We start from the raw sequence: 26,093 nt of genomic DNA on the forward strand, positions 1-26,093 counted from the left end.
ATTCTTTTAGAATGAGCGACGACACGGACTCTCCTCCCGAGAGGGAGATGAAGGTAAGCGCTGTTATCTAGTGGCTTACATGACAAGTTAGCTTATGTGAGCTAATGTTTACTAACTGTGCTAAGCATCATGCAGCCGCTTTAATTGTCAACGAGTGTCAGGGGTAACTGGCTAGAAACCTTGTGATAACACTGAATACTTCTCTACGTAACAATGTCAGTAATGGAAAAAAAAACCATTATGGGGACAACAGTTTCACTTTTGTACACGTGCTAGCTCGTTAGCTTTGAAATCAAATGCGTCATTGATCCTTTTTTTATTTTACAGTTCCCGGTTATCCTCTTAATTGTTCTTCCAGTATTTGAGGACGAATGTGATTTGAATGTCAAATAGTCTCTAATGTGTGAAGTGTTTAAATCGTAAATAATGTTTCCCGAAAGTTTTCAATAATTTTCCCAGTGTGGGATCAAAAACGTTCAACCTTAACCTTTATTATTATTATTTCTTATTATTATTATTCTAAGAATATAGATTTCAACACAATACAATTAACGATAAATCGACAGCACAACGCAATTGAGTTTTTTTTTGTAAACAGAATTACTGTTTAGATCCATGTAACGCAAGTCAGTCAACCACCGCTACTGGTGAAAATGAGTAATAATTACTGTTTTAAAACGTCTGTAATTTGTTTTTTCCATGTTAAATTTAAGTAATTGCAGCACTCTACTCATATATATATATATATATATATATATATATATATATATATATGTTTATATAGACATACATACATATATTTCTTTTCTCATTCCATTTGTTGTGAACATTTCATTTCAGTTGTTTTTTTTTGCCATCGTTCACTGCTTACTACAAACCACAAACACTCGTTCTTTTGTTTTAGGATTTTCAATTTCGACATATGAAGAAAGTCCGAGTTTTCCAGGCGCCCGAGGACTTGCCAAGGGAACGGTCCAATCTGCTTGCCATCTCCAACAAGTTTGGATTGACCTTTGTTGGGCTTAACAACACATTTAAAGTTTACCGAACAGTAGACATACTGGCTGCTGATAAAGTGGATGGAAATCCCAATGAAATAGGTATGAATATGGTTTACTAGTTCATTGTAAAGAAAAATTAAATTTCTTTCTGCCTTTAAAAGAAGTAACTCCAACATGTCTGACTTCTTGGTCTTGGTCGTAGTTGATGGGGTATCACCCGTGGCGGAGGTGACTGCTGAGCTGGCTGTGCACCACTTGGCCCTCAGTTGTGATGACCTCACACTGTCAGTGTGTGGCGTCTCTGAAGCGGCGGCTTTATCTCTTACTTTCTATGATGTCCGTACTTTTTTGAACAAGGTAAATATACTGATCACGTTAGCTGGGTGAAATGTGTCAATATGTCAAGTTTTTTTCGTATACTGCGTTGTTGTGCATTATGGCTTGTTGATTGAATAATGTCTACTAATGACTAACGTAAATAAATATATGGCAGAGAGAGAGCTCACATGTCGTGTAATTTTCTTGCTTTTGCATTTCTCAGGCGAGACCACAGAAGTTGCCATTTGCATCCTTCCGGGCTTCTGTTGGCACTGTGGTGCAAGACCTAAAGTGGAATCCTGCTCAGGCCTCCACCGTGGCTGTCTGCCTGTCTGACGGTAGTATGATGATCTTAGACGTTACAGACAGCGTCAAAGCTCAGGCTCAGCTCCCTGCTTCAAGTGGCATCACCTGCCGTGAGTGATACTGGGCACATTACACTTGTAATTAACCCCTAGTGTGTGAATGCAATTAACAGACTTTATTTTCGCACAGTTTGCTGGAGTCCAAAAGGAAAGCAAGTCGCTGCAGGAAAAATGAATGCTACTGTCAGTCAGTATACACCAGTGAGTGAATCCAATTTGTTAAAATCAGAAGTAAAACACATAGTTCTCGGTGAGAACTGCTCTACTGTCTGTGGGGAAAAAGTAACATTTCTCTGTTGTTTTTAAGTTATTAGAAGAGAAAAAAGTCATCCCGTGTCCACACTTTTACACATCTTCACCTGATGAACCTGTCAAAGGTGAGATGCTCTTTCCCGAAACTGTTGCCTCAAACACTACATATACCGAGCAGAATGTAAACTGAGCTCATATTTTATACCTTTACATCATCCCTGGGCCAGTTTCATTTTTCTGTTGTGCCCCACAGCTCTGGACGTGTTGTGGCTGAAAACCTTTGTGTTCGCCGTGGTGTACGCTGCTGCAGACGGATCCCTGGAGACCCCGCCTGACCTTGTGCTGATTTCCCTTCCTGTGAGTGAAAATTTTGGATTTTTGTCAGGTTGCTGTCTTGATGTCTACTCTGCATTCCTACTTATCACTCATTTATGCTTCAGGGGTCACCAACCTTTTTGAAACTCAGAGCTACTTCAAGGGCACTTAGTAATACAAAGAGCTACTTGTCTGATACAGACTTCCTGAACAATGTAATAATACGTTCTTCGACATACAGTAGTAGACACTCTTATTATCACCATTTGAATGTCGCAATGTTGCAAGTGTAACTGATTCAAAAAGCAAAGTAACAGTAACAATCTTTGGACCTCTTGTTGACTAATCTTATTTGGGCACCTTTGATAGTCAATAGCAGCTACCAGTCTGTAAAAACAGGCGAGTGTTAGCTGAGGTTAAATTATCCTTCCTTACTGTGCGTCGACCATTTGTGGATTCATACATATCATAGCATGTATTTGAAGAAGTGAGACTCACTTTAATATCCTTGTTTTGTTTCACCAGAAAAAGGATGAGAAAGTGGAAACAAAGTATCTGAACTTCAGTGACACGGTGTACGGTAACTGCACGGAGCGACTGCACCACTACTTCCTCAGTCATGTGGAGGACTGGTGAGCAGGATGGCATACATGTAGTAATATTAGAGTTGTCACCTAAAAATTATTAGGAATGTTTAATTGATGTTTAACTGAGTTTTTAGTCTTTTAAACATTGTAACAGTTTTGATTTACTTTTTTTTTTTTTTAATTTGATTCCCCTCAGGGACCTTGTATTTGCAGCATCTGCAGCTTCCATTGAGGTCAGCGTCATAGCCAGACAAGATGACAAGGTATGTGATGAAAACTTACGTTATTATGACATTAGCTTTAACTGTTTAGTTTTTTTCTCTACAACAAACTTTAAGAAATCCACATTCACATGTTGATATTTACAACTTATAAAATTGAAGAAAACATTAAAGAATTATCTGGAATTTTTGGGTATATTTACCCAACACAATTCTGAGTTCTTAGTTCCTCTACTGCTAATTATTTCTTTCAACAAACACAGACAGCAGAATAACACAATTGTTCATATTATTGTTTTGTTTTTGTTTTTTTCATGCAGACCTGGGAACTTTGGGTCCTCGAAGATGCCAGCAGGGCGGAGCTTCCAGTTACGGAGACAAGTGATGACACCCTCCCTCTTGGTGTAGCCATAGACTTCACCAGCCAACAGGAGATCTACATCAGTAAGCACAGTCTACTGTCTTTTCTGCAGTAACTATATGTCTCCTAACCTCAGGAGTATGAGCTACGTCTTTGGGCCACGTTCCCTCTCTCAAGGGAACACACTAAATTAAATATGTTGCTGTCCAGCCACTAGTACTGTGGTGCTGCAGAAGGCCCTGTTAAGATATGACATGGCATCATACATTGGGGTGTAAGAAATGTAACTCATGATTCAAGACAGTATGAAATATTGACTTCACAAAAATACATGTTGACACAAAACAAGATGCTGGGTCCAAAAGATGAGACAACTTAAAGATAAGATATTTATCAGAATCAGAATCAGAATGCCTTTATTGTCATTGTGCTAGCAGTACAACGAAATTGTAGCCGTTCCAAAGCAGTGCAAAGAGCAAAGAAATCGTTTCACTGAAGAAAGACAAGCTCCTTGTTACAGCTAATGCTAGGCCTTACTTACTTGCACCATGTAACAACGAGTGCTAAGAACCCGGGTTGAATAATCATCTTGTACATTACATGCAGACCTCCAGAAACTCTGGGAATTTATTTTTGTGATAGAAGCCTGGTTTCTGTAGCTGTAACATTGGTGAGTTCTAAATAAAGCTAAAAAATATTCTTTCATTGTTAAGCATCTAGAGAGAGCATTAAAATGCAGGTATGTGTCTGAGGTAGTTGAACTCTGAGCAGCAGTATGAAGAGCTGTGCTGAAGCTGCAGTAACTGGCTCTGCAGTTCCACCCCCCCCCCCAAAAAAAACTGCTGGTGCAGAGAAAATTGTGAGGCACACACGTGAGAGTAGTTTTTTTCTTCCTAGAATAAAATAACATGCAAGTGGTGTAGATTTTTTATTTTTGTGAAGAAGGCAAATATTTCCTTTTGGCTGAGTCTAGAATTGACTTAACCTAGTACTGCAGACGGAAAGACTGATGAAAGTAAAACACACAACAATAGGACAGACAGTACTCCAGTGTTTAACCTTTCATTTTGTGGATGGATTTAACCTTTGACCCAGAAAGACAACCAGAACTGATTGTTGCGTCCACTTAGTCTCATCTAATTTACAATGGAACACTCACCACTGATTTAATTCATTCAAACTTTATTGATCCCATATTTGGGAAATTGTTGTTGTGTTAACAGCAGATATGCTGTGTGGGTTGGAGGGTGACGTGCAGTGTGTAGATTTTTTACAGGAAAGTGTAAACAGCTAGTTCTACTTGAGGGTGACGTGCAGTGTGTAGATGTGAGTTCAACACAAAGCAGGAAAGTGTAAACAGCTAGTTCTACTCTCCCGTCATTAACAAGAGATTGAAAAGAAAACTCTTGTGTCTTGCTTACCGATAAACAAATTAAAGTTGCAACAAAAACATCACTCGGTGAGGTGTGAACTCCTCGTCGATCCACTGTGCTGTTAAACCGAGAAAAGACTTTTTACCTGCGTTAAGGTGTCTCTGTTGTTGAAGCGCTAGTGTCGTAACTGAACAAATCTCACGGCCAGTACTTCAACAAAGTACTCATGAGGACAATGAGACAATGAACTGCAGGTGGGAAAGGTTGTGGTGAAAAGTCGGTACAGAATATCGGCTCACTGGTTTGGCATCTGTTTTCACGAACTAGTATTTGAATGTGCGCATCCCTAGTTTCTACATGTTTGTACTACGTTTTTAGTGCAGAGTTACGACTTTTATGTTGGAAACACTGCATTTATCCACGGTGGCTTTTGTCCACTCTGGACTTGTTCTAATGAGCGCACCTACTGAGAATGTTCTATTAGTTCTTACAAAGTTCCAAGCACGGTGTATCCGACTTGATCCCATTCCTACCAATGCAGTGTTTTTTCCGAGACGTAGTTTTTTATTGTTTGTTGGAGCAGTGAAGATTTCACCTGAAACGGTCCAGGAGTTGGTGACACATTTTAGTTAACTTTCAATTTCAGGTTCTTTTGTAGCAACAGCATCCACTGCAGTGTTCTGTAGCAGCGTGTGTAAAGAATAGTGATAAGCTCCCCTGTCTCAGCACACTGCTTAACTGGCCCAGTCTCAGACATTCACGTAGAGCTGCCGCTGCTGTCTAGTCACATCTCTTTTCTCATTCAAAGACCTCCCTGCCTTTCCAAGAATAAAAACAGCAATTTTGTCCACATTTTAACGTGATTGCACTAAATCAAAACCTTTATCCAGAGTGAGACATTAGATAGGGAAAGTGAAGGCAGGATAACGGTGTTATCGTCTATGCAAAAACTGCACTCATTAAAATGGCTCAGACGAGCCACAGGACCACAACAAAGAGCAGACACTGCTGTTGCTGAATGCTGATGAGGTTTACTGTGTACTCCTCTCTTCTGTTCCACATCTTTATTTTATTTTTTTATTTTCTTTAACCCACGGTCTCTTTTATTCTCAAAATTGTTATAGATACAGTTTTCATAACTGCACAGAAACTCTCTCCATTATTTTATTTACCTTATTTAGTTATGTCTTCTTTTGGAGTGTTTGTGTACAAATATTTAATAACAGAAAAGTGAACGAGAGAAGTGAAAAGTGAGAGAAAAAGTTACTGCAGTCAACGCCAGTAGGTTTGTTTATATATTTGTAGAACTCATTCTGTATGTATGTATACATCCATACATATTAAGAAAGGTGGAATATACATATATACTTATATATAAATGTATATATGTATTTATAAATGTATACACTTATAAATATATTTCTATGTACATGTAAACATATAAATATATGTATAAATATATACATATATTTATATATTTATGAACATATATATATTTATAAATGTATTTGTATGTATACCTATATATGCATACATATAAATTTTTAGATATATATAATATATTTATACATATATATAATATAATACTAATTATTTGTGGATTGTAAAAACAATTTCCAAAAATGTTTTTCAACATTTTCAGGTTTATCAATTAAAAGTGGTTAAAAAAGTAACATGTTATTGAATTAATTTGCCTGGCTATACAGTAAGGCAATACCCATACACCCCTATAGGGGGGGGCCCACACTCCACTTTGGGAACCAATGCCTTATACTAAGGGTTTTGAACACACTGTATTATAGTCACAGTGAAATCACTGTCGACTGTGTTTGTTGTTTGTTACCATGTGTTAATTTTATGGTAACAGATTATTTTGCTGCGGTGTCGGTGCTGGACTTTTCTCTCAGGTTTTTAATGAAATAATGATTTTTTTTCTCTCTCTCTCTTTTTTTCCTCTGAAGCTGATGAGAAGACTTTGCCCCCGGCACCTACCTTACTGATGTTGTCCACCGAGGGTATCCTCTGTCCGTTTGCTCTTCTTAACCTCAACCCTGGGGTCAAACAGCTGGTGACACAGCCTGGACCGTTACCTCTGGAGGGAGAGAGAACGCCAAAGCCAGGTAGGAAAGACATGACATCAGACGGTTACTTAGGAAACTGACAGATTTCATTAAAATTTTGTATTCAATTTCAATAGACATGATAAACCAGAATCTAATTTTACACACAAATGTCTATAGTAAATGATGAATGATGAAAGATTTTGTCATCTTTCACTGGTCTGTTAACCTGACATTAGGGACAGGATGTGACCAACAGACTCTACTTTGTCTGTTCTTTATTCTTTAGTCTGAAAAACTTGTGTTAGTGATTCACAGCAAATGGAGAAATCTGAAATGTTTTCCACCAGAAGACTCTAAATTTGCCTTTTTCATACGCAATCTTTTCTGTTTGAGGCCCCTGGTGTTTTACATTTCATGGATTCTTGGCTTTAATACATTTAAAAAAAAGTTACATTTGTTGCCTTTCTTTCCTGACGTTATTCTGATTTCATCAAACATGTTGTCACTGCTGTTTTAGAGATGGTTTATGTAATGATGGTTTAAAGAGAAAACTGTTTTAACAACCACAGACGTGTTACACAATCACAAAAAATTAGATCCAGTATTAACCAAAGTAACCCATACCTAATAATTTATGATTATTCTTTTAAAAGTCTATCAGGGTCAAAATGAACCAAATTTTTGAACCAAAACATCTGCTGCCAGACGTTTCCATGTCCCAGGGAACTGATCCAAAAAAAAAAAACCTTCAGACTATTTGTTTTTTTTGTGATGTAGTAATGTCCTTGGTCATGAATTCTTTTCATATTAATCCACATTTAGAGGCAGTTGATGTCAACTGCTCATTCTTACTAATACAAAAAAAAAATTATTTAATCAAACTTTTTAGAAAGTTTCTCAACAGAAGTCTGGGAATAATGGCTAACTGATCATAAAAAAAAAATCTTTGCATGGGTATTCAATGGGCTCTGACTAATTGAATCTGTCTGTATTCTTAGATAAGTTTTAACTGCACATCATTTAATTAAATTTTTCTTTCTTCATCCACAGGTTCATTGTCAACCCAGCCACCAAAACCTCCACCATCTTCCTTCCCCACTGCCTCCTCCACATTTTCAAACCTCGGTCTCATGTCCACAGCTACTTCCACCGTAGCCTCTTCCTCTGCTCCATTTAGCTTTGTCAACGCTGCTCCGGTGTCGTCGTCTTCATCGGCTTTCGCCTTCTCAGTCCCAAGTACCATCGCCACATCAGCAACGTCAGCGTTCTCCTTCGGGGCAACTTCTGCTACGCCCTTTGGCTCAGGATCCTTGGGATCAGGAGCCTTGGGATCAGGAGCGTTGGGTTCTGGAGCCTTGGGTTCTGGAGCCTTGGTTTCTGGAGCTTTGGGATCAGGAGCCTTGGGATCAGGAGCCTTGGGATCAGGATCCTTGGGTTCTGGAGCCTTGGGTTCTGGAGCCTTGGGCTCCGGAGTATTGGGTTCTGGATCCTTGGGCTTTTCCTTTGCCTCCAAGCCTCCCTCTGACACTCCTTCTGCTCCCTCTGCGTTTTCCATCAGCACCCCTTCCATCAAACCCCCAGCGGTGGCACCGGCAGCTTCAACTCTGCAGAGTCTTGTCGCTGCCTCCCCTCCAACTGTGAAGTTGAATCTAAATGAAAGGTAGTGAACTGACACAATTTAATATTTCTCACTGATTCAAGAAGATTTTAATACATTTTGAACAAATCTTCATCCAGGTTCTCAGCATTGGAGACCCCACCACAGGCCCCACAGTCTTTCTCCTTCACTCCACAACTGTCCAAACCCCTTGTGTCCAATACAAGCAGTTTGACAGCGCCTGCTCCGTCAGCGACTAAACCACCGGCCGTGCTAAGTAGGAAGCCTTTCTTCATGTTAATCATTTGTTATATAAAGTGTGAAGATAAAAGTCTGTTTTAATTATTAACAATTTGTAATTAGATTTTTCCTAATGTTATGTGTTTCAGCCCCAGTATGTCCAGTCCAGGCCAGCACACCAGCTCCAGTACAGAAGCCACTTGCTGCTGCCCAGAGTCAAGTCCAGGCTCCACAGGTCAGATTCTAATGGTTGTTTTTTTCTATTTTAATATGAACTTTAGTGTTGGACCTTTAAGGAAAACAATTTTATGTGTGTGTGTGTGTGTGTGTTAGGAAAACAATTTTATATATATGTGTGTAATACGCCTCTGCTGCGTTCACAAACAGACAATCTAATTGTACTTTAATGTGGCGTGTGTGCAGTTATTAATTTGTAAAGCGCAGTGAGCCAGAAACGGGATTCATTATCATCAGGTTCTGACAGGTTGAAGGAGGGGCTGTGGTTTGGCTGCAGATAAATACAAATAATTACCACACGGTACAATTAGAAAGAACTTAATGATGATCAATGAGGAACTTTGAATCAGTTACGTTAGGATAAAAATCTATTTTTGTATGTTTAGGCATGTGTATTTAGGTGATATATTTTATGAAGTTATCAAAGAGAAGAATAGCAAGCCTGCAGTACATATTAAATTTCTTAAATTGATTTATATTTTGTTGTGTTGTAAACTTTGACCATACTTTGTCCACTACGTCATTTCAACTCTGCAGGCACCTGCGCCAAGTACCAAGGCAGTGGAGAAACAACCACAACAAAAGAAAGAGTCGGATCATATCATGGCTGGTATTTTGGAAGAGGTGAGAGAGAGAGAGTCAACATTAAAATAACTTGTTCTAAATGCAGTGAGTTTAAAACGGCGTGAGCCTCAGTTAGTGATGTAAATGCACTGACTGGATGCTTGTGTTTATGACGAATGTGAACACGAGTGGAGTTAATGAACTGTGAAGTGTGTCTTTAGACAAATTAAAAGTTTAATATAAAACAGTGGGCAGGGTTGACGGAGAACAATGTGCTGTGATGTTAATAAGCTCTGATCTAATCTCCATGTTGAACACAGCCTGCTGTTTCTACTGGATATTGGATTCTCCCAAATACACACATACACACACACACAAGTATCTGGTCTCGACAGGTTTTTTTTTTTTAATATATTAACGCTCCATGAAATAAGACTTATCATAGTGTTAAACTCTGCACAGCAGCCTTGACACCTGAGAAACTGTTGTTAAGATAATCCTGTTCTTTTAAATAAGCAGTAGTTAGTAAATACAGATTTTTTCTTCTTTTTTTTGAGATGTTTTTAATATATTTATGTATTCTAGGGTTATTTATGTACTTATTACAATTTTCTGCTCCGTAATAGAGATAATTTGTGGATGTATCAGGTGACTTTGACCAATTTGTTATCATCTACTGTGGCGCCTGGAGAATAATGTGATGTCAAGTCAATTTCATTTTTATGTCCCAAATTCACAAAACACATTTGTCTCAATGGACTTTAGTTTACAGGTCCACTGAGAAAAAATTATTTAAATTGAATTGAAGATAAATATTATTTAATATTGACACACTGAGCAGCAGTTTGATAACGTTAGACAGAAGAAAAATAAAAAACTCTCCATCAGATCCAGGATCAGTATTCTCTCTACGGCTGTAAATGAAGAGGAGATAACAGACCTTTTGTTTCAACCCTCACTAGATCGCACACTTCCAGATGGAGCTGGACGACCTAAAGGCACGAAGTGCAAAATCAGACTTTAAGGTTGGAACCTCAGACGAAATGAAGGAGTTGAGGAAAGAGTCTGAAGACCTTCACGTTTTCACCTTGGAGATTAAAGAAACTACTGAGGTGAGACAGGAACACAGGACAGGAGCAGAGCGTACATTCACTCAGAAACTGCACAAAACAGTTGCCTTCATTTTTTATTTTTTTATTTTACATTTTTCTATACAGATTTGGTTAAAGCCATCTTACCATCCTGTAATACAACCAGAGGGAACACTTAACATGAGAAGCACATTAAATATACACACATACCCACACACTAAATAAGTAAATCAAATACATATGCAGTATGTATATATACACACATAAAACACATAAACAAAACTTATATACAAAATATAAGATGAAATATAATAATTGTTAAATTACTTTAAGAGGGATAGAAAGTACAAGTATATTTTTTGTTGATAGAAATAAAAAATAATATTTTCAGCAACAATTTTATTTCAGCTGGAACTTGAATGTTGCCTGAACCTAAGAGTCCCTTTTTTTTTTTAAAGTCTCGTCGAAAGGTCAAAATCAACCCGTTTTGTTTTCCACAATTTTTCTGAATATATCTTTTTCCAGTTTAAGACAAAACATTGTTTTTCATCTTAAAGATATCATGTATTATATCAAACTAGTTATTTACTTGCAGTTTGCATGGTCCTCTCTTCAACATCTAATTGTATCACACATGCCCAAATATTAAACCTCAACCCTTTACACAAAATCTTCAACTGCAAGTACTTTTTAAATGCATTGTTTTAATTCACCCCAAAACCATCTGATTATTGTCAACATGATTTGCTTTTGTTTCTCCACATTTCCTTGTGTCCTGAAATTGGCTCCATTTTCACATTGTTTTTCCTTCTTTTCGTGGCTTTAGTCTCTCCATGGGGACATCGGCACTCTGAAGACCACCTTACTTGAAGGTTTTGCGGGCGCAGAAGAAGCCGTGGCTCAGAGTGAACTGAGCAGAGACAAAAATTACAGACAGCTGTTGTACAAAAAACCTCTAGACCCACGCAGTGAAGAACGTCTCAAGGTGACGCATGAAAAGGCCTTCTTTTTACCTTGATGAATTCCTCAAAGATTGTTGAACTTAATTCACAAAATAATATTGAAATGTTTTTGTTTAATTTATTAGGAGATTCGCAGATTGTACCAGTACGTTACATTTGCTGTCGAAGATGTCAATGACGTTTTGAATGTGGAATGGGAGAAACATTTGGAGAAGAAGAAAAAGCTCAAGTAATTAACAAAGAAAACAAACAAACACACAAAAAACTTTTTTGTTCATTTAAAACTTTTTCTTTATTGTGATCTCATTTTTTAATCATTTTCCTCTCTGCAGACACATGGTGGTGCCGGGCCGTGAGAGTCTGTTCAACACGCTGGCCAATAACCTGTACATCATCAACCAGCAGAAGACCAGACTGGATCAGTTGGTTAAAGAGTTGACTTCAATGCTGCTGTACAACAACACCGCAGCAGATACAATCAATGACACTGCTGCAGCGACAACAGCCTGGTAGGTGACACCAACAAGATGTTTAAGTGTGAGAAAAAGAAGTCTTTTGGAGATCTGAGACGTGTGAACTGTAAGAAATAATTCAGAACTTAAACCCTATGTCCCAACACATAATGTTATTTCTACAGTATGTTCAGTTTATATGACTAAATATATATTTTTTGTTTTTAATTGTAGTTATATCACTTTAGCCTGGTCATTTGAATAGTAGCTCCCAGGCCAAAAACAAAGTGTGGACACCTCTGATCTAGATACATTTATGAACAAGTAAAGTGAGGATATTGAAATTTCCACATTAAAACGTTGTGTTTGTTTGTTTGTTTGTTCCTTTGTTAGCAGTTTGGAAAGTGAGCTCGAGAGTTTGAGGGATTCACTGCTCAAGGCCAGACTGGACACGACTCCCCCCAAGGCTAAATCACCATCTACGGGTATTTGGGTTTCTGCATCCTAACATTAAATCATTTGTCTTTGGACAAGTAAATACTAACTCTGGATAATTTTCTCCATCAGTCAAGATAACACCAGCCAAACAGTCGCAGCTGCGTAACTTTTTATCAAAGGGACAGATGCCTCCTGTTCGCTCAACTGCACCAGGTATTCAGTCCAAATCTATATATTTAACAATCGTGTTGTAGCTGTATATAATTTTTTTTTGTCCTTTAGCTTCATGAAAAGATCCAAATAAAAGAAAGATGAATCAAATCAATGTGCTCAGTACATTCAACAAGTTCTTCATTTATTCTCTTCCAGCCAACCTGTCTCGATCAGCCTTCCTTTCTCCTAAATACTATGAGGACTTGGACGATGTGAGCTCCACGTCCTCCCTGTCCCAGTCCCTGGAACCTAACGCAGCTCATTTGGAAATGGAGGAGGAGGAGGAGGAACTACAGTCAGAACCTCTCCCCATGACGGTCTTACCCCCTGTGCTCGCAGTCTCCCGCCACCCGACTGTTGTGAGGACCCCGTCTATTCAGCCAGGCTTTGGGGCGATCCAGTCCACTCCTTTGAATAAACTTCAGTCAGTCCAAGGTCTTGGCTTTGGCCTCAGCCCTATTGCCAGTCCAGGTACAAAGCTACTGTATGAAGTAGGGCTGTTGAAATTAATTCATTAATGCATGGGCAGACAGATACACACAGTGTATATCTAATAATTCCTCAGTCCATTCATGTATCATTACACATGGTATTATTTGCACACAAAAGATGAAAATTCAATAATTATGAAAACATGTACATGGTTATTTTATATTTTTTGTAGGATTTGAGTTCTACTTTAACATAATTTTCTTGAGATTTTCCATAATAAAATTAATTTATTTCTGCATAAAGATTAGACAAAAACATTTTTGTCATGTTACAGAAGGACAATTTACCTTGATTTATATGGTTTTCCTCCAAAGTGTTGCAGCATGGTCGTCTCACAGTACTACTATGGTTTTTTAAGTGTTGCAGCATGGTCGTCTCACAGTCCAAGCCTTTTTGAGAGTCATGTCTGTTTCTATCGATGTTTTAGTTCCAACCAATAAGATCAACCTGAGTGGAGCTGACAGCACCGCTCTGGCCACAAAGACAGTAAAACATGGAGCTCCGCCAAACGAGAGAACTGTCCCCGTCACCATCTCTGCCCAGCAGGCTGCAGCGACTGCTGCTCTACGCAGACAGATGGCCAATCAGAAGACAGGTAGGGCCAACATGTGACCGGCAGCTGTTTTTCCTTCAGCTCAGAAAGTGTTACTTTTAAATGTAACTGTGTGGCTTCCAGTTTCATATCTTTTTGCCATGCCCCTTGTAATTCACCAGGGGGAGACACAGACTTGAAGAATGAAAAAAAATTTCACTCTGAGTTTTATTCTCTTTATATCACAAATCTCAACATATCCCTCCGTCTTCCTTCCAGCTGTGAGCGCTTCCCTGACCGAGTCAACTCTGAAGACGGTTCCTCAAGTGGTCAATGTCCAAGAACTGAGTGAGAAGGCTCCGTCTGCGGCGCTGTCCAACGTCATCAGGTGAAATTCACACCAAATACTGACATTGAAACCCTCACGTTCTGTCCACTCAGTGCACTTCATGTCATATGATTTCAGTAAACAACTTTATGGCCAGATGTTGCTCAAATGAACCTGCATAATATACATTTTAAAACCAAAACTTTTTTTTGTCTTTATGGTCATAGGAAAAGTACTAGTTAATAATATACGTTTTTAATCATATTTCCCTTGAATACCATTTATGGTTGTGATTAATTATTCAAAATTTAACTAAATACTAAAAAAACAAGGTATACTTTACAAATACATGTTTTAAGGCAAATAAAACGTAGATTTAACAGAACTGTTCCTCTGTTTTTCCTCTATTGTATTTAACATTATGACAGTTGTGACCTGCAACTTTGTCTCGTTTTTTGCCTTCTTTTAGTTATGGAAAAATAATTTAAAAAAAAATCAAATAATCAAATTCAGATCAAAAACGGTGGTGAAGTTTCCATTCATGGTCATTCATTAATTTAACATTTACTTTGGACTCGGGCAGTGGTGATCTGGTGGTTAAGGAAGCAGACTTGTGTCAGGAAGGTCGCAGGTTTGAATCCACCAGGTGCCATTCGTGTCCACTGAGCATGGCACTGACCCCCCCCACCCTGCTGCCCCCTGTTCACTATGGTGAAGGGTCAAAGGCAGAGAACAAATTTGATGTGTGTGTGGTGCTGTGCTGTGCAGAGAATAAATCACTTTTACTTCATTTTACAATGTTTTGTTTTTATGGCTTTTGACATTAAACTCTGTTTTTGGCACATTTAATGAATAGAAGAAGTGAACATTTTTATACTTGTGTACCATTTGTTGTCATTTTGAGGTGTAAACGAATAGAAACCAGGCATGTTTGACATGTCATCATTTTCTTCTTATAATTATTATTCTTTTTTCCAGCCCTTCTGTCTCTGATCCAGCAGCTCAAGCCTTTGCAGCAGTTTCTTCTGCTCAAACTAAACGAGTAAGTCTGACCTTTTCATCACTGACACACCTGTCATTCAACTTGTCCCGTGTGTGCGCTTCCCTGTCGCGCTGTCACTTGTGTGATTTATTTTTATGCACGTCGACCAACCAAACCTGCGGAGAAATGTGTGCGCGCAGATGTTTGTTTCACGCACCGAGATTTTTAGTTCAGGTAAATCAAATGATGCCGAGAACATACACCTTCATACAGAGGCATTTTAATGCATTAAAGTCAATTCTTTGTATGAAGCCGTTTTCAGTTATTGCGTTCCCTGCCGTTAAACATTAACGTTGCAAAAATCCACCACACCACATCGGTGTGAAATGTTTCAGTTCCCTCCCAGCCTGATGTTACAAATTACAGTTTGGTGTCAGGGGTGGGGGGTAGTAGGCAGTGTGGGGGGGGGGGTCGAGGGGTTCTCAAGTAATACTATGTAGATCGGGGGGGTTCAACTTATTTATACTGGGGACCACATCAGCAATACACTTCTTGAAGGGTCATTTGTAAATGGAAGACTGTATAGATGTAACTACTAACTAATGTGCCAAATTTGGCCCCCGGGCCTTGAGTTTGACACACGTGATGTAGATGAAGTAGATCATATGTTTGTGTTTTTAAAACTCTCTGCAGAATCCTGTACAAGCAGTCCAGACTGTGTCCGCTGATACTACAGCCCCCCAACAGACAGGCTTTGTATTTGGTGAGTGCTTTTTGTTATATTTTTTTTATATATATATATGTATTTATGTATATATGTATATGTATGTATGTATGTATGTATATGTAAATATGTATATATGTATGTATGTATATACAGTATGTATATATGTATATATGTATGTATATATGTATGTATGTATATACAGTATGTATATATATATGTATGTGTATATATATGTGTAATATGTTTGTGTATATATATGTATGTATGTAAATGTATGTATGTATATGTAAATGTATGTATATATATGTATATATATTCGTATATATTATATGTGCCCATATGTACAATATTAAAGTCTTATGTATTATGTGCCCATATGTACAATATTAAAGTATAGTGCATTCTTTTTTCTTTCTTTTTTTATAAATTGTCACTTTTGTTTTTGTCTTCATGCATTAAGTAAAGTAAAAGAATAGCTAAAATGACAGTCTGTCCATAGACAGGTTTTAAATGACTTTTCCTTCTTCGTCTTCAGGTCAGTCCTCCAGGTCTGACGTCTCTGTGGTTTCTACTACAACAACAGAGCAAAGTAGCATCAAAGGTTTCTCCTTCTCCACATCAGGGTGAGTCCTGTTACAGAAATACATTTGACATTTTCATACGGTATCTTCTATATTGTTCCTAATACACATTCTGTGGCAATAAACTCGAATTTTTCAGTCAAGTCAAATCGTTTTTTCTGGTCTCAATTCTGTCATTAACTTTCTGTCTTTATAGACACCAGAGACATATAGTTGATGAAAATGTGGATTTTTTTTTGCAGGTCCTCAGGCTTCAGTTTCGCTTCAGTTTCTCAGGGCTCAGGGGTATCACAAGGTAATAAACAAGAAAAATATTCTTCAATAAGTTCTAGAGGTTATAAAAACAAAAATGCACATGACCTTAATATTCTGTTTTTGTTGTTTTCTTCTTTTGCCTCCAGTTAAGGATGTTAATAAATTTTCCTTTAGTGGAAATGGCAAGATGGTTTTTGGACAGACCAGCGAGGACACGTTCTCCTTCGCCCCAAAATCCACCTCCCCAGCTCTTCGCAATGGATCTCCCAGTCTGCCTCCGAACCAACCTGGAGAAGCAGCCAAGGCTGCCTCTACAACAACTGCCCTCAGGGTAGAGCCACAGCCCTCCAAGACAATTGGAGGAGAAACGCTGGGCTGTTTCTCTGGACTACGTGTAGGCCAAGGGGAAGAAGCCAAAGACGGTGCCAGCAAACCCTCTGCTGCAGCATTTACCTTCGGAGACAGCGCGTTTGGGGTTAGCAAGGGAGCAACGCAGTTTAGCTTTGGTGCTGGTGTCCATAAATCTGCAGAAGATTCATCAGGACCGGACTTGTCTAAAGTGTCAGTGTCTCGCAGTTTGTTCAAACCTCCTGAAAACAGTACGAAGCCCGCCTTCTCTGTGCCCCAGGCCAACTCGGCTCTCTCCGCTTTACCTACGTCTTTGAGCAGTCTTCTCGCAGCGTCTTCAGACTCATCGGAAGACCCCAAAGCTCCGTCACAACCGACGCAGACCACACCGCTCCCTGAAAAAGTACCTGCTGGTGAACCCTCTGTGGAGACGACAACAGCAGCCTCGGTCAAACCCGTGTCTGCAGTAGCTCCTGAAAGTACAGAGTCCACGGCCGTCAAACCAACACCAGCAGTGGTCGAAGCAGCGCCATCACCTGCTCCCACATTGACTACAACTACCCCCGCCATAGACGCTCCTCCCCCCTACGTCGCACCTCAAGAAACCCCAAACCCTCCACCAGTGATTGCTGCTCCCTCGGTAGAATCCACAGCAGATGCCACCATCACCACCGCCAACCTCGCCATCATCAACCATCCTGTGACGACGGCAGCTTCTACCTTCGCCGTAGTACCAGCAGCTTTTCAGGTTCCCTCCTCTGACAAACCAGGTTCCATATTTACCCAACCTCCCCCAGTAACGACAGACACCAGCTCCATCGGAGTCACATCGGTTATTACCACAGTCGTCACGCCTGCCACACCTACCCCCACCCTGACTACAACTACTACCACAGGCACTGTTTTTGGCCAGTCTGCTGCACCTCCAGCTTCCTCAGGTCCTGCACTGACAGGATTCCCTTCATCTGGGTTTGGGTCTACCTCAGGAAACGCTTTTGGCAAACCTGTGTTTGGGCAGGTGAGTGGCTTCGGACAGCCTGCCGGTAACACTGCGACGGCCGGTGGCTTTTCTTTTGGACAGTCAGGCTTTTCAGCAAACCCCATTAGTACGACTACAGGAGGAGGAGCAGGAGCAGGAGGTCTTTTTGGTGCACCTACTGCCAGCAACGCAAGTTCCTTTTCTTTTGGCACCAGCAGTGCAAACACAGCCAGTAGCCCCGGCACGGGACTGTTTGGAGGAAGCACCAGCCAAGGATTTGGCCAGAACTCGGGATTCGGGCAGGGCTCTGTGTTTGGGAACAACACTACCACGTCGTCATCATCGTCGTCAGGATTCAGCTTTGGACAACCTTCAGGTACCTGATCTGGAAGAGTAGTCAGTGTTCTGTGGGGTTTCTATATGAACAGGTTAGATGAACTGTTCACGCTAAGTTGACCATAAGCTGGAACGTTGGTGTGAATGGTTGTTGTGTCTATATGTGGATCCATATGTCGTGCAGTACAAGATGAATTCATAGTGTTGCACCAGGGGAACTCGCCACCATACACCTCTAGTGGCTCATTTAAATGAGCAGACTGGATGGATCATTTTTATATATTCATATTATAATTTCATAGAAAAGTTCCTTTTTGTAACATTTGACACTTTGATATTTGATATTATCCCTGCGGCCACAGGGCTCATGAGTTAGGAGGATGGCATGATGGGAGTTGTCTCATTCCAAGAGACTTTCTGAATTCCCTTGGCAGGAGGAATGCCTGTCAGTGAACAGCTGATGTCAGTGATTCAGCTCCACTATTAGACCCAGCGTCAGTGTACAAACTCTATATACGGGCTCCTGTTTTCCCATAGTCAGCACATTCACTGTTATGGCACTCTGAAGGGAAGAGAGCCTGGTTGTAGAATGTTGACTTTAAAAAATGTTTGAAGCCTCAGCAGCTAATGTTGCGGTGCTGATTTCACAGAGAATGTCTTCACTGTGACATTTGTCTTTTTTCTCCCCTCCACCTCAGCCTTCGGATGCTCTTCTGCCACACCTGTGTTTGGCCAACAGCAGAGCAGTGGCAGTGTGTTTGGACAGGTATTTATGATTATGAACATTTAACTCTTAGTTCTACCTGTTTGATTTGTCATTCTGGGCACATTACTTTAAAAACATTTTATTTAAATTCTTAAATTTCTTTTTTGCGCAGCCTCCATCTGGGGGCGGTGTGTTTGGCTCAGGTTCAGCCAACACTGCGTCCCCATCGTCCTCAGGGTTCTTCAGTGGCCTCGGAGGAAAGCCGTCGGAGGACGCCGCCAACAAGAACCCTTTTAGCCCCACTGCTTCTGCCGGGGCGTTTGGACAACCTGCCCAGACAGGTACGCAATAATGTTGTGGGACTCTTTGAATAGATTATATTTAGATGAATATATATATATGTATATACATATACATAATACATAATATATGTATTATGTATATGTATATACATATATATATGTGTATGTGTATATATGTATATGTATATATCGTCGTCATATATATATATACGTTTTATAAAAACTTGAAGGTTTGGTTTTTATTCTTTTTGTTGTCCAAAGCGAGGACCTGGAGGTCTGAATGAAGACGGGTTTCTCTGTTTGGCCAAGTTGCTCAAACTTCACCTGGTTGTTAATGAAACACCCGGGAGCGTCCGTCATGAAATAAAAATAGTTCTAAACAATAAGCAACGGTTTACTCTTCAGTAGCAACAAGACTCGTCTGTTGTTCTGAAATGAGAAAAGTGGGAGCAAATGGTGGTTCGTGTTCCTAAAGTTTACGTCACGTCTCTCGCCCACCTCGTCCTCTCTTCACTTCACATTAAAATACTGTCCAACAGGGGGCACCGGTCAAAACGTTGTTGTTCTTGAGCAGCGGCTCTAGTTCAGCCATTTTTACTGCACTACTGAAGTGATGTGTTTTGGTTACACCGGTCAAATCTCGATACACTGATATATTGTGATATTTCGTTTCACAATATTGTAGCGATGTTCCACAGCACTGTATCAATTTTTCTTTCTTTTTTTTTATAAACATTTAACAGGTAAATATTCATGCCATTGGTTCATTTTATTTTGCTTTTATTTCTTCTATCCTAATTTGTTACAACTTTGGTAACCTGGTGGTAAGAGTGACCGTTTTCCTACAGGTACATTTGCCCATGTATCGAGATACATATCGTATCGTACAGATTCATGCCAATACACACTCCTATTCATTAGCCAGAATACGTCTACATGTGCAGTGCTGCATGTTATTCACCTCTGACATCTCACCACCTGATTGGTTCAACAAATTTTTAAAAAATTGATCATGGATTTTTTTTTTTATTAATCGATTCATATTCGTTCCAGAGACAACAGCAGCACACATATATACATACAGTATATATACATACATACATATATATATATATATTTCTCCTTTAGGTACCAACACTCTGTTTGGAAATAGTGGAGCCAAAGCCTTCGGTTTTGGACAGTCCTCCTTTGGTGAGCAGAAACCATCGGGAACCTTCAGCACAGGTGGAGTCAGTGTCGCATCCCAGGGCTTTGGCTCCTTCTCCACTCCGACTAAAGCAGGTACAGCCTGAGCAGTTTTCCTTTCATCTGTAAAGACGCTATTTGGAGTTCTCGTTATTTTCTTCTTCCATTTTTTTTTTTTTAAGTCCATTCTAAACACCAGTTCCCTCCATTGACCTGTCACATGTGCTAAGTTTTTTTTTTTTTAATTAAGCAGTCAAGTTTTGACAGTTGTTTCTCTTTGTTATCTGAGCCACGTGTGCGTGTACTTGTACTGTATCACCTCTGTAGAGCAGTCGAGTCAGACGCTGCATCACGACCTGCCAGGACATTGCTGATGCAGTACAACCTGGGCTGCAGGGGAATGGTACAGAAATTACTAAGGATCTGGATTTTTTTTTTTCTTTTTAATCAACTAGGGCTGATGAAACTAACACTTTAATTAAGTTTAGAAATGTGGGAAAATTAATCTGATTAAAACATTTTAACCCATGGGCAGAATGCAGTACGCTGTATCCCATTATTCAACATTCCATCCATTTTTTCTTGCTTTTTCATCAATATTTTATCATATTCCCAAAAGGACATAAATTAAAGAAAGAATTAGCGATTTATTTAGGTCTAAATGAGCATAACAAAATCAAACAAAACAACAAATCAAAATCGCCCACTCTCTATTAGTGAAGTTTTTAAAAGCACCATTCGACGCGTTCACTGTCATGATGCACAGTAATGACAGATGGATCGAACTTTATTAATCCCTCGGGAGTTTCCTTCGAAAACATTAAGGAATGACTCGAAATCCTCCAACTCTATGAAGCAAAATGTTGAGTTATTCCATCATTGGATTTGTCTCTCTAGGTTGTGGTTAATCATGATTATTTATGATAAATTAAATAATTTGATGTGATTTTTTTTTTTTTTAGAAATAATCAGATGAACTACAATTAAAGGTTTGGTCATGGATGTTTTTGTTTAGTTTATACAGTGTCGATCAGTTAGGTTGAGCCCATGTTTTTGTGAAAGTGTTTCTTCTATTCTAGAGAAAAGAAGAAAAAAAAGCCTAATTACCAAGAAAATGTCAGTAGATAACACCTAAGAAGAAGAAGAAAAAAACAGGTAAAAGGAAAGACTTCTTATCAGATCAAAAGTCTCTCCCATCGAATTATACCAAAACAAGTAAAAAATCTTTTAAAGTAAAGCAAAACTCCACACATTCATACATGGAGAGTTTGTTGGGAGATTAAAATCTTTCATAAAATCCACCAGAAATGTGTTTAAACACGAGTTAGTTTGTTCAATCTCAGGGCTTTTTTTTTGTTGTTTATTTTTTATTCCTTTTTGTTTTGTTTTTAAATAAAAGTCATCGGTGGATAATGCTGATGATCTCTGCTGACCACTGAGATGTTGGTATCACTCAGCAAACTAATGCCCACACGCAGGGAATGTAATCTTGTTACATTAGCTCAATCAATTATTTACTGGAGTCGGGCTGTAATTTCAGATCACTCCTCCCCCCCCTCGCTCTGCTTCTTTCATTATGCTGTGTGTGTGTGTGTGTGTGTCTGGGTACATGTGTAAGATGATGTGAATCGACAACACAAACACATTCACATCAGGAGAGTCGTTACTTCTAATTCTATTAATGCAAATATTGTTTCTGTTTAACTGTTTTACCGTCTGATTTAAGGAGAGTCGGAGGAGAACCTTATTCTGTCGTGCTGTTGTTGGTGAATGAAAATCTTTACATTGATGTATAATCAATATATAATATATTTAATCAATATATAATCTCCAGTGGAAAAGAAAATAGAAAATAACAATAAATATTAAAATATATAAAAGAGAAAACAAAACAAACAACAAAATCTTAAATGAATAATTTGTGAAGATTAAACTGATTAACGTAATCTGATCTCACATGTTAATAACACCATCACTTAAATCAGTCACAAATAAAAACAGGTTTAAAACACAAACATCCTCCTGATGCGATTTGTAGATATATATATGTATATATCTAAAAATAAGGTTTTTGTCATGTTTAGGAATAACACGATTAATCATGATGAATTACAATCGCGATTAAATACAGTCATGATTACATTCATGAATTTATTAATTTCATTAATAATGAATGAATTACCCGTCCTGATATTAGTCATTAGTGTAACGCTGCCTACTGCCTTTTTTATACTGATGTTTTAAAAGTGACTGACTATGAATGACATGGACTGTTGAGATCAGTCGACCCCCGACCCCCACCAGCAAGTGTTTTCACTCACTTAGGGACATGTGCTTCTTTTCTCCCGTGCAGCCGGATTCGCCAGCGCCCCGGTGTTTGGGAGTCCCCCTGCTTTTGGTGCTTCCCCAGCATTTGGAGGATCAGCGACGTTTGGCTCCAGCCCGACCTTCCCCGGCCAGATGGGCCCCTCAGCTGGGAAAGTGTTTGGAGAAGGAACAGCAGCCGCCAACATGGGTGGATTTGGGTAAGTGACCTTTTCAGAGAACAACAACAAATACACCCTCGGAGCATTGCTGACGAAGGTGACGTATCTTTCCAACACAGACAGTTGAATTTGTCTGTTACTCACGCCCCGACTTTATATTCTCTCATGTTTTACCCCATTTATAATTCACTACTGTCTCTTTTCTTTTTCTCTCCGGACATGACCTTTGACCTATGTCCAGTTCATCACGTTGACATGTGTTCGTACCAGTGAACATGAATGTGAATCTCTCTGCAGGGCTGGATTATTCCTCTCTGATAATCTCAGTCTGGGGTCATGCTGCCCTGCAGATTACACTGCTCTCTCTCTCTCTCTCTCTCTCTCTCTCTGTCTCTCTCCCTGTCTCTCTCTGTCTCTCCCTCTCCCACACCTCTCACGCTTCTTTTCCTCTCTTTTGCTTTTTTTTTTCTCTTCACTGCACCGTTGAAAGGATTAGTGCTCGACGCCCATCTCTTGATCCTCACAAATACCCAGAAGTACTTTACAAATACTCACCACCGGACACTGTGTCTGCTGCTGTGTTCAATTAGAATAAAAAACTGCATCAATTACAATGATATGGAACAAATGAATTCCTCTTCTTTTTTTGTCACTTAAATTTACCTTCCTCTTCCTCTAAATCTGTGATCTTCAACTGGCGGCCCACGGGCCAAATCTGGTCCAGAAAACCAACCAAACCGGCCCACAACTGGATTGGAAAATAGAAATATAAATTAATAATGTTAGATAAAAATTATTTATTGCAAATTTTTTTAAATTTATTTATTATGAGTGTCTTTCCAGAAGAATTCTGGCCGTTGGACAGACAAAGTTGGTGACCACTGCTTTACATCATCACTTGTGTGTCTGTGCTTCTGCTTGCAGGTTCGCTTCTCCTCAAGCAACACCATCCTTTGGGGCTCTAGCCAATCAGGGCACTTCGTCATTCGGGGGCTTGGCTCAGCAAAGCCCTGGGTTTGGAAGTCAGCCCAGCAGCTTCTCTGGGTTTGGACAGCCGCCGCCGCAGCCACAGCCACAGCCACAGCCACAGGGCGGAGGTGAGAGCCTGATTTTAATGAACCTTTAGCAGCTGTTTAGGAGACGGGTTTGAAGTTATCAGGTCCAAACCCATTGGTTCAACCTGTCAATACTCTTCTGTGATTCACTTTGTGTTTCACTTTGTGCAATAAAATTTGAATTTTACACAGTTATTGACTTTCACTCAGAGAATTAATTGATTCCTGTGACCTTGCAAAAAAAAAAGAAAAATTTGGCAGCAGCTCAAGTTTTTGTTCCTTAAATATGGTAATGTCCAAGTTTGATGCCCTAAGAAAGTGAATATAGATGTTGGCAGACCAGCTAATCCTCCTTTACAGTCACGACGTTAGCCACAAAAATGCTAACGCTTGCCTACACGTAAGCTCACACATAGGTAAAAGCCAAAAAGCTAAAAGGAAACCAGGAATATATTTAGGTCGAGACAAAATAAACATTGCTTCAGAAATGGCTAAATGTTAGCAGAACATTCGGAAAGCTGAAGCTAATCATTTGTCAAAGGAACAATCTAAATTGATCAAATTAAACTTTAATCAGTTAAAAACTAAATATTAAAATGTATAGGTTTATATTATAGGGCAGCTAAAAATATTTTTAAACATTTTCCAAAAAGTTCACTTTTAACAACTTTGCCAAAATATAAATTTAATTTGATAAAAGTTTCCTCAAAGTAGGAGTCGTGTGTCGTCAAAACCTCATCATCGCTAAAAGTTATAACTAAGTAACTAATTTTATTGTGTTTTTTTCATAGGCTTCCCCACACCTACATTTGGATCTTCAAACCAGTGAGTGTGTGGTTTTTATTTCCCTTTCCTCTTCACTTCTCTTTATTTCTGGTGTCCAAACAAATGAAGAACAGCCCAGGATTATTTACAGTTGTAGAAACCTTCAGCTGTCTTTCACCTGCACTCATTGATTTTTCTTCATTTTTTATTTCATTTTTTTTATTCTTTCACAGCCCGTTATTTGTTGTTTGTTTTTAAATAGAGCCAGAGAGAACAGAGTCAATAATACATTAAATGATCTTTAAATGAAAAAATCTAATGAATAATCCAACACAGAGCTGCACAGCAGGTGTTCACAGGTGAGCTTCATTATTTGGATCTCCTGTTGGGAGAGTCGGCCTCTGGCGCTGATGCTTTCATATCACTTCCTGACTAATTGCCCCCTTGTGATGGGGTTTTCACATCCGTTCACTGTGGCCTCTTTTCATCTTTAAATCCTTCGTTCCCACCTCTGCTCCCACCCATGGCTGCTGTGTGGAATGTGGGTGTATTAAACACATTTAAATGTTGTCCATAATAATAATTCAGGCCTGCAATACCCATGTTTCCCCAATAGGTGGCGTAGAAAATGATAGAAGGATTTTAGCCTTTATGCATGACTTTTACATGTCATTTATCTCAGTTCACACCAACGCTCCATCTTTCTGCTCCTGGCCCAGTGAAATACAGGCAGTTTTTTTTATTTTTTAAAGCAGATTTTGTTGTTGTTTGTTTCAACTCATCTCTTCATTTTCTGCTTTGTTTCTTCTTTCTTTCTACAGACCACAAGGTCCACAAACATTCAGCAGTTGGAGAAGCTAATTTTCCTCAAACCTCCCACGGAATATTCTGCAGTCAGGTCCATCGTGCCACGGTGCACGGACGTCCTGTTGTGTTTGGGTTAAAGTGTAAATAAGAGCAAATCACTCTTTTGAAACTTTTCATGTTTTAAATAAAACAGACGGTTCACAGAATAGTCTGCATGCTGTCAATACCTTCATCAGACACTAGAGGGAAAATAAAAACCATTCAGAAATGTTTGAAGATCATGATAAAATATATATATTTTTTTTTTCTTGTCAGTAAATCAGTCTTTATAATCCACGACGACAGTGCCTTCTCATCGGCTTCACGATCTTCATTTTTCTTTGGTTAAATGTTAGCGTGTCGTCTCAGCAGGACGTCCGTACACTGATGATAAATGTGACGAAAACTATTTTAAATTCAATACATAAAATTTTGCTCAATGTAAACAAAAAAAAACGATTATTTTTAACAACATTTTGCTGTACATCTGTTCTTGATTATTTTATATGCAGAAATAAATCAAATGTAGGATTGTCTG

At 39.1% G+C, this 26,093-nt stretch overlaps 1 protein-coding gene across 3 annotated transcripts; it reads left to right on the top strand.

Annotated features, from left to right (window-relative positions):
• Positions 1-6: 6 nt before the first annotated feature.
• Positions 7-26,093, top strand: nup214 (nucleoporin 214). 3 transcript variants are annotated; one of them, XM_008325965.3, is made up of 36 exons: positions 7-53; positions 905-1,100; positions 1,204-1,358; positions 1,543-1,735; positions 1,815-1,885; positions 1,992-2,061; positions 2,190-2,293; positions 2,777-2,883; positions 3,035-3,101; positions 3,380-3,503; positions 6,755-6,913; positions 7,907-8,516; positions 8,594-8,730; positions 8,843-8,928; positions 9,468-9,554; positions 10,457-10,606; positions 11,412-11,570; positions 11,673-11,776; positions 11,880-12,056; positions 12,393-12,484; positions 12,567-12,650; positions 12,807-13,121; positions 13,570-13,737; positions 13,954-14,062; positions 14,981-15,044; positions 15,678-15,747; positions 16,247-16,334; positions 16,535-16,587; positions 16,694-18,250; positions 18,909-18,976; positions 19,089-19,257; positions 20,347-20,499; positions 22,757-22,928; positions 23,814-23,986; positions 24,736-24,769; positions 25,531-26,093. In XM_008325965.3, exons 1-36 carry the CDS (start codon positions 12-14, stop codon positions 25,568-25,570), a joined length of 6,207 nt encoding a protein of 2,068 aa, XP_008324187.2. In that variant the 5' UTR covers positions 7-11; the 3' UTR covers positions 25,571-26,093. The 3 variants fall into 3 exon arrangements, with proteins under 3 accessions (XP_008324187.2, XP_016894404.2, XP_016894405.2); XM_017038915.2 differs by having other exon boundaries at positions 12,396-12,484; XM_017038916.2 differs by lacking the exon at positions 20,347-20,499.

Source organism: Cynoglossus semilaevis, chromosome 14, assembly GCF_000523025.1.
Source record: "Cynoglossus semilaevis isolate Cse_v1.0 chromosome 14, Cse_v1.0, whole genome shotgun sequence".
Lineage (NCBI taxonomy): Eukaryota > Metazoa > Chordata > Actinopteri > Pleuronectiformes > Cynoglossidae > Cynoglossus > Cynoglossus semilaevis.